The sequence below is a fragment of the Acromyrmex echinatior genome, chromosome 7 (assembly GCF_024713525.1).
Source record: "Acromyrmex echinatior isolate Ae372 chromosome 7, ASM2471352v2, whole genome shotgun sequence".
NCBI classification, from domain to species: Eukaryota; Metazoa; Arthropoda; class Insecta; order Hymenoptera; family Formicidae; genus Acromyrmex; species Acromyrmex echinatior.
Genome location: NC_141858.1, coordinates 14,307,892 through 14,321,086, shown reverse-complemented (window position 1 = coordinate 14,321,086; position 13,195 = coordinate 14,307,892). Strand labels below are relative to the sequence as shown.

Here is a 13,195-nt window from a genome sequence, read left to right as displayed (position 1 = left end):
GACAAGGCGCGACGAACAACACCGACAACCGTTGTTCGTGCTGCAGATTATGCACTGCAATTGGACGCCATGATGTCGTGAAGGTTAGGATAATGCAAAGACGTATCTCTAGAGGGTCTCAAATCGAAGGTATCACACGCGTTGGATTCTTCATAAAAATTTTTTATTATAGTGCCAATAAATATTAAGATTAGATATGTCGTAGCTTGAGAACAGGGCTATATCGAGGCCGTTTTGGAGCTGCCTTATTTTTATCATTAAAGCAATCATTTTTGAGACTCGCTGTATTATGTACATATCATAAATATATATCAAATTAAAAGATATTTTGCGACAATTCCGTTGGGGAAAAGGAGAGAATAAATGAAGAATAAATACATATAATTTAGCATTAAAAAATCTAACATTAAAAAAATTTACTTTTTATATCTTGTGTGGAGAAAAAAAAACTATCCTATCCATCCCCGAACGAGTAATCGTCGCAATGTAATACAATTGTGAAATATCCTCAGTTTATGATGTAAACTTAAAATATATTTTTGAGTATTGTAAAAATTTACAAGAAATTATTTCTTGCCCGTCGCGCATATACAAAAGTTTAAATTTAATATATATAACTTTTGATAGAGCTTGCGCAAACAAGTTTTTTTTTACTTCAACTTCCAGCGTTTGACATTCGGTCGAATAAAAGCATTGGCCCTGCCATGTATTATTGCATGAATATATATATATATATATATATATATATATATATATGTATGTATATTTATATAAATATGTGTAAAAAAGTAGAAAGAGTTTGCGATGTACGCAAGCGAAGAAAGCGATGGAATGATATAAATATTATGAAAGGTACACTCTCTTCTCTTCTAACATATCTATAAATATTAGGATAGAGCGAGGCTTTCCCATTCATTTCTTGCGATAGTGTTCGTGTTTTTGAACATGTAAAGATCTTGTGCTTTCGAGAAGCAATCATGATTAAGGTAAGATAAATGTATAAAGTAGTTGTGAGCAGGTCACTGTAGAGGTATTGTTTGCTGCCGTAAATTTTATATTACTTTAATCAGGGTTGGTAAAAAACCATGTTTTAAGCATGTTTCAAATAAGTGTAAAACATGCTTAATTGCATATTTGAAGCATTAAAAACATATTTAAAAACAAACACAATGTGTGTCAAAAAAAAAAACATTAGTCTTTAAGAACCTTGACTTTAATGGCTTTTTACAGTAAACCATTATCTCGGTTTTAATCTTAAGCCGTAAGAAATTGACTAGTTACAGAATGTGAATAATTGATTATGGTTGTTCAATTTCTTATGACTTAAGATTTAAAGATAAAGACTTGTAGAAAACTCACAGGATTGAAACTGATGGAACAGTCTCGTCCTATCCTACTTGTATAAAAAAAAAACATCATTTCTGCCTCAATGACGGAATCGCATCGCTTGCGGCGAGTTGCTCGCGACTGAACATAAATAAATTATACTCGATATATAAATGTTGTTGCACACAAGGCACGCAAACCTGGCTGCGTTCGCTAGGAAGAAAGAGAGATCGACATGCAGTAACTTTGAAGAGAAGGCTCCTGGCTCTTCTCTTATCTCAACATGGAGAATCCTTTTACTTTTGTGAAGCGAAATGGTCTACAGTGTATATAACGCATGTTGCACTCTGGCGATGAGGCACGTACTGCACGTACCGGCGTGCTAATTTCATTCTCCTTATTCCAGGCATGTCTCGGTGATTCGATGCCAAAAGGACTGTAGAGTTTAGTCGGTGTGCGACCTAAAAGTTGACGGGAACGAGTTTGAGGTGTCTGCATATTGGATGGAGACTGTTGTTCCTCCAGTCGTTGACGTCTACGTGTGGAACTCTTAAATTTCTATACATAGGAAAGAATTCTTTAAGTATCATTTGCTTAGTGTTTCGCTATATATATTATTTATATATATATATATATATATATATATATATATATATTAGGTGTTGGAATTAATTCGTAGCGTTTTTTAATGAAAGAATGTTATTTATTTCACATGAGCATTAAAAAATACATTAATGAAAGTACTTCCCATCACTTGTAAAACGCTACGAATTAATTCCAACACCTAATATATTATTGATGTTATATATTTGTTATATTATAATATAATACATTAAATTTATATATCTAATAATATATCTTTCTACAATAATTATTTAATTTTTAAGCCATTATTTAAGCTTTAAAGTCTTAAACTGTAAGAAATTGACCAATTATAGTCGATTATTCTTCTTATATTCTTGATTATGATTGATCAATTTCTTATAACTTAAGATTTAAAAAACTTAGGTAATGGCTCATTGTAGAAAGCCATTAGACATTTACACTAAAATTTTTAATAGACATTAAAATGTCTTCTTATTTCTGTTACTTTATAATGAAATTATTTAACGCTAATTAATATAAAAATAATTGTTTTATAATTTCAATAGGATCAATTCTGATTGAACCAAATAATTAGAATCATCATTAAATATTAAATAAAGATGAAAAGATGATATTAATTTAAATTTGTTGAAATCTAGACAGTTCAATTAAAAGAAACATAAAAGGTAAAAGAAACATAAAAAGGTAAAATTCATTTCTTGTCAATTTGTTCATAAATTTTTATGTATCTTACCTGAGATATTGTGCCAAAAGTAGTACGCACGGAGGATATTGTCCTGGACAGTTTCTCGGCACCGTTTCGTAACGCTCGTCTCGAATCCGCGGATACGTTGCCAAGACTGATATTGTTCCAGGGCCGGTCGGTCGAATCCTTTGTCTTCTGTGGTTTCTCTTTCGCATCGTTGTTAGACGATCCCCGATCTTTCTCGAATCGATCTTGCAGACGCTGACGCAGATTTCGTGAGCTCCGCATCATCTCCGGCGAGTTTCGCACGCTTAGCACCTCCCGGTGAAACGTGAACGAGACGCTGCGCGAGTCTGGTCGCATCTTGGCGAAGCCTGTCGTCTATAGGTAATAATTGTATCGTCGTAAATCCTGGGGCCCCGTCCAAGATAGTCCTGTTCTAAACCTGAGGGATCGAAACGCTATCGCGACCGTTGGTAACCGTTTCTCAATGATTTTTGACCACCTGATGTGACCTGATATCCCATGGAACAACTAGAAGGGAAACTCTCGTTCCCATAACATTTTTATGGGTTTCCGCGCAACTCGCATCGGGAGGAACGATCTGATTGGTGGACTTGGCGCTTAATTTTGAAAACGTTCGCCGGAATTGCAATTTTCGAAAATTTAAAAAAACTACTGTTTTGTATTTCTCCAATACTTTTTTAATCCTCAGTGTTATATTATATTTTTTCAGTACATAAGAATATAATCAGCAAAGTGGTTGCACCATCGATAGTTCCAAGAATTACGATTTTAACAATTCGAGATTTTGAATAATCAACGCAGTATCACGCGAGAGTATAATCGTAATGAAATAGCGTTGTTTATATTTTTAAAATAATTTTCAAAACGTTGAGACATTCTTTGACAAAATCTTGTAGACGCAATGATATTAAAAAGAATCTTTAAGATACGTCTTTAGTTTTGAACTCGTGTTCTCTGAATCGCCTTTAAACGAAATAAATGCTTCGTACGAAACAAAGTATAATTTTTGCATTCGTTACTATACATTTATTCTGTAATACATCCTCTAATAATAAATCGTAAAATTAACGTTTACAAGCTAAAACCATTAAAGTTGTAGCAGTCACGCATTTTCTTTAATAATACGTCGCTAGCGCCTCTAGTTACTTTTTTACTCCGTGCATCTGACGCATATACCACGTGACGCGCAGTGACGGCCGGCCTTAGCATGGCGGGGGGGGAGGGGACGAGTGAAGGGGGGAGGGCGGCGGCGGCGTTGCCGTCAGTCAGTCGCGGCTCGCCTCGCGGCATTCGCGGCTATTCGTACCGGCAACAACGCCATTCGTTACGGCCAGCCAGCCGTCTGTCGTCGCGACTCGCGGCGCAGTGTGCGATATTCGTGCGGCCGAACACACCTAATGTTTGTGTTTTCGTGCCCCTCGTGATAATCAAAATCGTCGCAGACGAATTATCACGCGAGGTGAGTAGGACGCGCGCTTAGCAGCGGACAGCAGCGGACGCGCCACCCTGGCATGTAGCTATCGCTATCACCGGTCCACGTCGTCGGCGTCGCACCGTCCGGCCTTCGAAATGTGGACGACGACGAAAACCACCAAGTACGGCGTCGGTAAGTCGTTTTATCTTGTACAACGTGCGCGAATACGTCTCTCCTTCCGTCCTCGTCCTCTCCTTCCGTTTGCCGTTTCACTTCGGAGCTGTCAAATTCCACGGCGCGATCCGGCCGGTCCGGCCGGGAATCCCCCGTAATGATCGCGAGATCGCGCGGCGCGTGACAGCTCGCGACAATTTCGCTTGGATGACGTTTGCGAGGAACCTCACAAACGGACTCTCTCGCCGGCGGCGGTGGCGGCGGTGATGTGCCTGTATGTGTGTGCGTGCGTGCGGCGTGCGTGCGCGTGTGGGTGTCTCTGCGTGTGCTTCATTCATGCATTGATCGTGCGCGCGAGTAGTAAAGTCCGTGCTTGATAAAGCCGGGTCGGTCCCGGATTTCGCGCCTCCGATGTACGACGAATACTTTCAGCATCCTTATCTAGAATGTCACGAATGTTGCTACGTGGCTGTAGGATTCAGTAGATTCAAAAGGAAGAAGAATCCTTTATGACAATGTTTCGACGATGACGAATGATAATTTTGGTGTACATACTGGTGATTTGCTATATTAGAGGCTAAAGTAGTAGGTAATGCGTTTATATTACATGGGAGAATTCCATTTCGCGTACGAGAGATACGGGGAAACCTGACTCACACTAATTATCGCGTTTTGTCGAGTAAAGATATATGGCACAGAGTATAAGAAGAAAATTTATAAAAACACGAATCCCTGATTTTAACGTCAAGTTGTTTGAACTGTAACTGTAAACAACAAGTAACAGATTAATCACTCTTTTAACGATACGTGCTCGTTTCTGCAAATATTGTATATAGTTTAATTTTAATCTCGGTTCAGCTAACTTTATTTATATGTTCTAGTTCTAAGAATTAGAAAAAGAGTAAGTTGAAAACCAAGATTATAGTTAATTTACATTGGTAGAAACAGTAGAAATCTGAGTAAGAGAAATCTGATGTGAAGTTTAATTAATATTGCAAATTAAAATGTTGCAGCAATTTTATATAAAATCCACGTTACTTGATTTAACAAAAATATACAAACGTAGTGGTTTACGGAGCTGGCCGTAATTCAGACTTTTCAGAGAGAATCGGAATATGAAATGAAGGATTCTGATTGGTTGATTCTATTGTGCCTTATACGTTATGCAAAAGTCTGTGGTGCAACCTTTATGGGCTTTCTATAATAAAATATTACCTAAACTTTAGATCTTAAGCCATAAAAAATTAATCAATAATAGTCGAATGTGAGAAGAATAAGCGATTACGATTGGTCAATTTCTTACGGCTTAAGACTTAAATCTTAGGTAATGACTTAGTGTAGAAAACTCATTATAGAGAACGCAAAGAAATATTTCTTATAGCGAATTCGATTCAGTGCGCATTAAAGTCATCGTACACAAATTGACGTATGTTTACTAGAAATGTTCAATATAAATATAAAAACGAATTAAACGTGAAGTCCTCAATACGGAGACAGTTTGATAAATCAGTGACTTTTTAAAAGGAGACTATGTTGAAAAATAAGTCAAATTTCAGTAAAAAAAATTTAAAACAGTTATTGACTTATTAAATTGCCTTCGTACATTTTATTATATACTGAGAAAAATATTTGATTTGAAACGAACGAACTGCAAAAATTCTGATTATACAATATCAATCATCAAAATTCCAATTATTTCAACCAATAGAGTTTTAGCAGATTTAACCAGAAAATTCTAATTTGTCCATTTCCAATTAATCCGTTCAGTCATTTTTTTTCAGTGTGCTGCTAAATAAAATGTATTTTATAATTCGAAATATTTGCATTTGATTTTTACACAGATTAAATCGGTGTATCACGACTTTAATAAATATGCATCAGTATGTCCAACTGAATTTACTATTCCAAAAAGAAAGAAAAATACTTTTTTAGAAAAGATGAGGAAATATTCGAAAGATCATGTAAATGGAATTTTATCGTTGTACTGGAATGTTTATGTACGACGATGGTTAGCTATGTCAAGTGGCTGCGTCTGCTTGAAGATCTCTGACGCGGCAAAAAATATGTGAAGACGAAGAACGAGACTTTGGCTTCGGAATCGGAATCAATTTGCAGCTCGGCATCGTTCGTCCGGCATTTTTTCGCGATTAATTAACGCTCGCGTTAATCCTCGGCGCTCAGTTTAAAGTCGTTAGCATCACCATCAACTCAATCTTCTTTCAAGCAGTGTAAACGGCTTTAATCCGATAAATAACGCTTTTAGTCAGGGTGATGAGATTAATCATTGATTCCTCAGCCTTCCTCTTTTTAATTACCGGTGTTTCTCGTTGTTAGCCATTTACCTGAAGCCATTTACCTGTTTATGCAATTTATTAGATAAAATAATTTAATAAATTATGTTCTTTAAATTATGTATCGATGAAGTATTATATTTTTTTATCACTTTTTTATTTTCATAGTAATTTATTTATTCCTTTTATAGGGAATAAGAAACTTCATATTTTTAATGTTAAGAAAACTCCAAATAAAATTTGTCCGCTAGAATTTTGATTTCGAAATACATACGAAGTACATATATTTTTTGCGAGTCTTTTTATTTCCTCCAGATATAAAGTAGAACGATTCGCAGACTCTCCTTGTTCGCACGTGATAGCTTCCGGGATTTTTCTCGGCTGTGCTCGGACTCGCACGGTCTGAGTGTGTTAGCGACGCGATTAAAGCACAATCTTCCAATCTACCAATGTACGACACTATTCACGCGGTCATGCCCCTATGCATTATTTCTTTTTAGCGGGATCGTTGTAGATGTAGAATTGCGCCGTCTTCCTCCTCTCTTTTTTTCTCTCTCTCTCTCTCTTTCTCTTTCTCTTTTTCTCTCTCGTGGCAAGTCTGCAGATGCGTTATTCCTGCCATTACCGAGGCCCTCGTGCCGTAAACTCTGAACACTAAAGGGAGATCCATTTTAACTCAAAAATATCGAAAAAGCCTTCGTTCTCTTTTTACGATATTCCGCCGGTATCCTATTTCCAGTATTCCACAGATAATGCTACAGTCCTTTTAAAATTGTATATAATTTCACTTTTATTCCAATTTTTACAGTGAAATTGTATCCATCAATTTGTTTCTATATTTTTGATGTTATTTTTCTGCACGGAAAGAACGATTTTGCTGGAGCATAAAAAAATGTAGCTAGATACAGATCTGAAAATAATTTCGTTGGACATCCAAATAATTATGTGGAACGTTTAAACATGATAGTGCTATTATATAAAAAACTGTTGATATTCTAGGAATCACCTTGAGTGTTCTATACAATTTATTTTGATGATTCAATAAAAATATTTTTTAATACTTCAGCGAAATCGTTCTTTTCGCGTTATTGCAAAATTTAACGCAACATTGATAAACATGAATCTTGAAAAAAAAATATATAAATATATAATTATACAGAAATAAAAAAAATGTTAAAAATAAGATTCGTGGCGGATAAATTTTAAAAATAAAACTTTTATATCTGTATCTATTTTTTTTAAGATTTCATAAATCTCACGTTTATCAACAAGACGTTGTTACGCGATGCAACTTTTAAACCTATTCAACCGCACATAAATGTTAATATTAGTATCAGCTATCTCGCAATGTGAGTGACGTTATCGGTGCATTTCCTGCCGTCTCTCCTTCACCGTTTGTTAACCACATTTTACGCGGGCAAAAAGCTCCCGGTAATTTAACCGGCGTGTCGTATGTACGTACGCATGGATATGACCCACCGGCGCTTTTGACATTTTATGATCGTACATAAAGCAACATTTCCGTTGCGCGAAAAATGTGCGGCGTTCGCTTCTGCCGCGCGGCAGAAAATAGCCGACAGTATTTTGCGCAACCGCGAAAATTTTGTTGTATTGTTTCTCGTGTCCCAGATTCACGTCTAATTACAAAATGATAAACAACTAAAATAATACATAGTACAACATATATGCGTGCAAATACATAGGTCAAATTACGAAGACGATATTTATTATGATTTAATAAAAAAAAGTCCTTCAACTTTAACAAATTTATTATAACGCAATTTATTTTTCTGGATTATGGACACATTTTTAATTCTCGAATTATTCCCTACGGAGGCTTGGTACGCAATTTTTCTCGGGAAAGCCTTCAGGGATCCAAGAGGCATTAAGATTTTAGATGTCATTGTTTTTGTTTTCATTTTGCCCTTCTCGAGCGTTGCAGTCCTATCTTTCCATCGGCATTATTGATATCCGACACTGCCTGCCTTCGCACGTGTGATTTTGTATGAGCGAGAGCTCTAATGGTTCCCTTGTGTCAACTTTACCCCTTCTGTTACTAGTATTTACTGTCATGTGTTTATTGTACGTGTACAATCTTATGGGCCTTCCACAATAAGCCAGTCAAAAATCAGAAGTCAGAAGCTAAAAATTGACGACTGTGATTGGCCAATTTTTAGCTTATGGACCTTCCACAATAAATATTAATCAAAAATCAGAAATCAGAAACTAAAAATTGACGACTGTGATTGGGCAATTTTTAGCTTCTGTAATTTATTTCATAGGTCTGTTCGTTTTACACTTTTTACACTCGGCATCTTCGCTTTCTCTCTTTTCAGCGCCAAATACACATCTATCTCATTTTAAGTATAAAAAGTATTAAAAAAGTGCAAGCGAACAGACTATAGTTTCTTTCTACAATAGTTTCTTCTTTAGGAATGTTTGAAATAAAAGTGAATATTTTTATATGGAATTTTTCATACAGTAATTTCAAAAATGTTCATAAGGTTTTTGTTCGTTTCGTGTTCTCTCGCATTTTCATCGAAATGGATGCACGAAAATTTTTAAGTTTCGAGACTGACGCACACACGAAGCCATCATTGACACTCCGGGAGAAAGCGGATCGCAGGGGATCGTAGGACGGAAAATTCGGGGGAAAAAACGGCAGAAATGGCCGCCAGACCTATGCCTGCGGTTCCCCTACGGTCGCGAATGTTTCGTACGGTCGAGAAAGGGAGTTATCGATTTAATTCCCCGGGAAAAGCTATGGGGGAAAGCCGCGCGATGTGAACACTTCGCGGTCTATCCTTTGTTCGTGCCACGCTGGAAATGGAATTCTTTGAAAAAGTGATTTTAAATAATTTTGCATTTTATTTTTTACGAGAGGAGAAAGAGAGAAAGAGAAAAAGAAGTGATACATGAAAAGATAAACTCATCGTAAAGTTTTATATAGTATAATACAGAGAAGTTTATTTACATAGGATTATTATTTTTCTGAATTTTTATGGTGTATTGTTATATTATATATTTTATATATTAGATACGTATATAATATTACATATATTAGTATATATTTTATAATATATATATCAATACTATAGCAGGATATTATCTTTTATTCCGCGCGTATATTTTTTTTTTATTTTATTACAGTTTATTTTACGTTATATACGTTTTGCCTTATTATTTGTGTGAAGCTCACTGGGAACTGTCTGCAATTTCTCTTGTCGATATTATTTCACCATATTTTCGTGCTTTTTATTCAAATTATCTTAACGAGACATACATTCATTGTTCGGAAAAGTTAATTTACTTTATCTGTGAATTCTCAATGTTTTTGAATATGAAGTTAAACATCCAGAGAAATATACATACGTGAAGAAAGCTATATCTAATCTGTCTCTATTAAACGGGGAAATTTTCCATTAAGGCCAGAAGGGATTATGCGGAATAGTCTGTCTGCCATCCGGTGACGCAAAACATTCCGTATAAGTGACATTCTATTGATCGTACTGTCTCTTTCACGACGTACACGTGGTAGCGTATTGTCGCGGACCTCTGCAAAATATCTCATTGTATTGTCCGGTATAAAAAAGAAAAAAAAAAAAAAAGAAAACCACCATCGTTATTCACGCAGACGTTCCGTGCTGTTTTGTCACGATTCCATAGATCCGTAGATTTAAAGAACAATTGGCGGCGTGTAATTTAATTTATAATCTCGTGAGATTTCAAAGAGCGACGAATTTTCCTTTGCATTTGACATTATAATTGTATTTGACATCTGAATTTACTTCTTTAAGTTTGCAAAATTTAGAATTTATGACACTATCGAAGTGATTCTAAATTCATCTCATATTCCTTTTTTTAATACATATTACATTTATTCGTCGTTGATTACTTTTAACTCTAAATAAAACTTTGTATTCAAAATTCATTTCAATTCTCTCCAGGTTAATGCAGCTTATAAATTACATCACGCTGCATCGTGTCGATGTTCACGTTTATATCCCTTTTCGTTCCATCGAGTTTTATGAACGATGTCGAACAGTAATCGATACGCTTGAATGAAATGCGTGCGTATCGCTTGCGATAGAAAGAAATGGGCAATCCATGTGGCGCAGCACGATGTGTAGCTGTCAAAAATTGTGCCACATTGTCCCACGCACATTGCTCGTAGACAGTCCCAAACGTGGGCGAACAAGTGCGTAATGCCAGTTAACGTATACAGGATGTCCCAAAAAAAGACGAGTAGCAACATCCTCTCATCACCCAACTTATAAGTTTCTATACGAGAACCAAACTGCTTCGTTATTTAATGTCTAAACTTTATTATGTGTGTGTGTGTGTGTGTGTGTGTGTTAGAAAATAAAAATTGAAATTATAAATAAATTAAAAAAAAAATTTAAACTTCACGAGAAAGTCCCGGTTGCTTAGAAAACATTCGAAAAAATACATTTCCTCATTTTGACAATCATATACCGTTTTATTTTATATTAATCAAAATATTATCGAAAATAGATTAAATTTCCATTCTAGAAATATCAATTCTAAATTTTTTGTGTACTTTCTCGACATCTCGCGTATACCTATGCGTACGTAAACCACAAACCGTATCCACAAGAAAACGCACAAAGTTGGGAAAAGAAAGAGAGAAGGATTGAGAAAGCACGAGCGAGAAAGAGAAAGAAATAGAGATGCGCTCATTGAGATGCGTCTCGCGTGCGTTTCTCTGGCGACCGAGGACCGGAAGTTGGCTCGTCATACGTGCATCGTCACGCGTATCCGGTACCCTGAAGCCGGCTTATCATGACTGACAATTCTAAAAAAAATCCCGTGATACCGATCTCGATGAAGAATCATTGATACTTGTTCGTATGATTGAAGCCCGTTATTGTTTGCAAGCTTGAATTTAGCAGTTATCAACTCGTTGAATAAAATACTTAGAAAAATGCAGCTGCAAAGATATACATCAATATAATGCCAACATAGCCTAATATATATACCTAAAGCTGTATCTCTATTAAAACGATAGAATCTTATCTCCTGATACGATATTGTTCGTTAACACTATATATTCATAGAAACAATTAAAACAGACATAATAGAATATACAATTATATATATTTAATTGTACAAATATACGCATTTATAATTTATACAAATTAAACACGTATATAATTATGTATAATATTAATATTGATTAATAAATAAATAATAGTTTAGAAAATAGTTTATACAGATACGCACGATATAAAATACTACAATTTATATTGTACACTTCATATTGTAACATTTTATAATATAATAATACGAATAAATTTCGATTCTTATATATATATATATACTTGCGTTATAATTTTGCCGTTTCGATTAATTTTAATATTAAGAATTATGTGCGTTACTTTTAAGTAATTATAAGATAATGGAATGATAGAGGCGTGATTGCCGTTTTGTCGCGTACTTTTAATAGTTATCATGGTGATACCTTAGTTTACGTGAACGATGTAACGAGATCTAGTTAATCGGTGACAATGGCGATGCTCGTTAAAAATATCATTGCGTCATATCGTGGCACACAGTTCTCACTGATAATGTCTACTATGATCTCTTTTACAGCTGTATACAACTGGCGGGGAGACACGCGATATGGATTACCCTTGGAAATTGGAGAAACCGTACAGATCTTGGAGGAGTGTGCGGGTACGTAATTTGATACTTGATCTTACCCGTGTTACTCGCATGAGCGAAATCGATGTACTTTGCATCAAGTTCGAATATCGTTTAACGTCAAGGGAAATGATTAAGTCATCAGGAAGCGCGATAGTGATAACGTAATTATGCATTCTGAACCAGGATGGTGCGCTGGAAATGATATAGATACAGAGAGAGGTCGAAAAGAGAATATTAAAGAGATAATAACAACATTTTTGTCTGAATTTAAAAATTTGCATTAAGTCTTTACTAATACGCAATAATTCTTTTCATCATTAATTATTGTATCTACTTATATCAAACAATTTGTACTATTTTCTCGTTAAAATTAATTTTAGACAGTTTAATCAAATTAATTTACGGAATTTAATAGAATTTAATTTACGGAATTTAATAGAATTATTTAGCAAGCAGAATAATAATACACACTGAGAAAAAAATATCCTAAATTTCAGCAAATATTTATTTTTCAATAGTACCAACTAAATATTTATTAAATATAAAAATATATTTATTTGGTACAAAAAAACATTAATTTGATTTAACAATCACTTCTTTTTATTAAGTAAATATTTATTTATTGTAAATGTTTAGTTGGCAGTATTCGAATAAATATTTATTTAAATTTAGGCAATTTTTTTCTCAGTGCAGGAAGAAGATCGTATTTTATAGGTTCATGCAAAATCATTGACTGATGATGTCTTATATAATAACTAAATACTGTTACTTTTCGTATTAATTAATTTTAACATCAATATTCACGTTCATCATTGTTTAAATTAATAACAATAGCTATATTTTTTTATTGCGTGTCTGTAGTGCTAAAGGTATATAGGTATAAAGGTATTTTCAGACATAAGTGGAATGTGATCGGTAAAATGCAACTAAAATGAAATTCCTGACGATTCCAGGCTGGTATAGAGGCTTCTCGACGAAGAATCGCGCAGTGAAGGGGATCTTTCC

General features: G+C 34.9%; 2 protein-coding genes across 3 annotated transcripts in view; one reads left to right on the top strand and one right to left on the bottom strand.

Annotated features, from left to right (window-relative positions):
* Positions 1-146: 146 nt before the first annotated feature.
* Positions 147-3,785, bottom strand: LOC105153617 (hypothetical protein). The gene is made up of 2 exons (XM_011068567.2): positions 2,666-3,785; positions 147-1,884 (listed from the first exon to the last, which is right to left on the bottom strand). Exons 1-2 carry the CDS (start codon positions 2,978-2,980, stop codon positions 1,600-1,602), a joined length of 600 nt encoding a protein of 199 aa, XP_011066869.1. The 5' UTR covers positions 2,981-3,785; the 3' UTR covers positions 147-1,599.
* A 121-nt stretch (positions 3,786-3,906) lies between these two features.
* The window catches only part of spg (dedicator of cytokinesis spg), a 54,602-nt gene continuing 45,313 nt past the window's right edge, over positions 3,907-13,195 (top strand). For both annotated transcript variants that reach the window (XM_011068601.2, XM_011068593.2), the window contains exons 1-3: positions 3,907-4,250; positions 12,137-12,220; positions 13,144-13,195. The exon at positions 13,144-13,195 is cut by the window's right edge and continues 142 nt beyond it. In XM_011068601.2, the coding sequence (XP_011066903.2) occupies positions 4,214-4,250; positions 12,137-12,220; positions 13,144-13,195 (173 nt within the window). In that variant the 5' untranslated portion in view covers positions 3,907-4,213. The remainder of the gene's footprint in view (positions 4,251-12,136; positions 12,221-13,143) is intronic.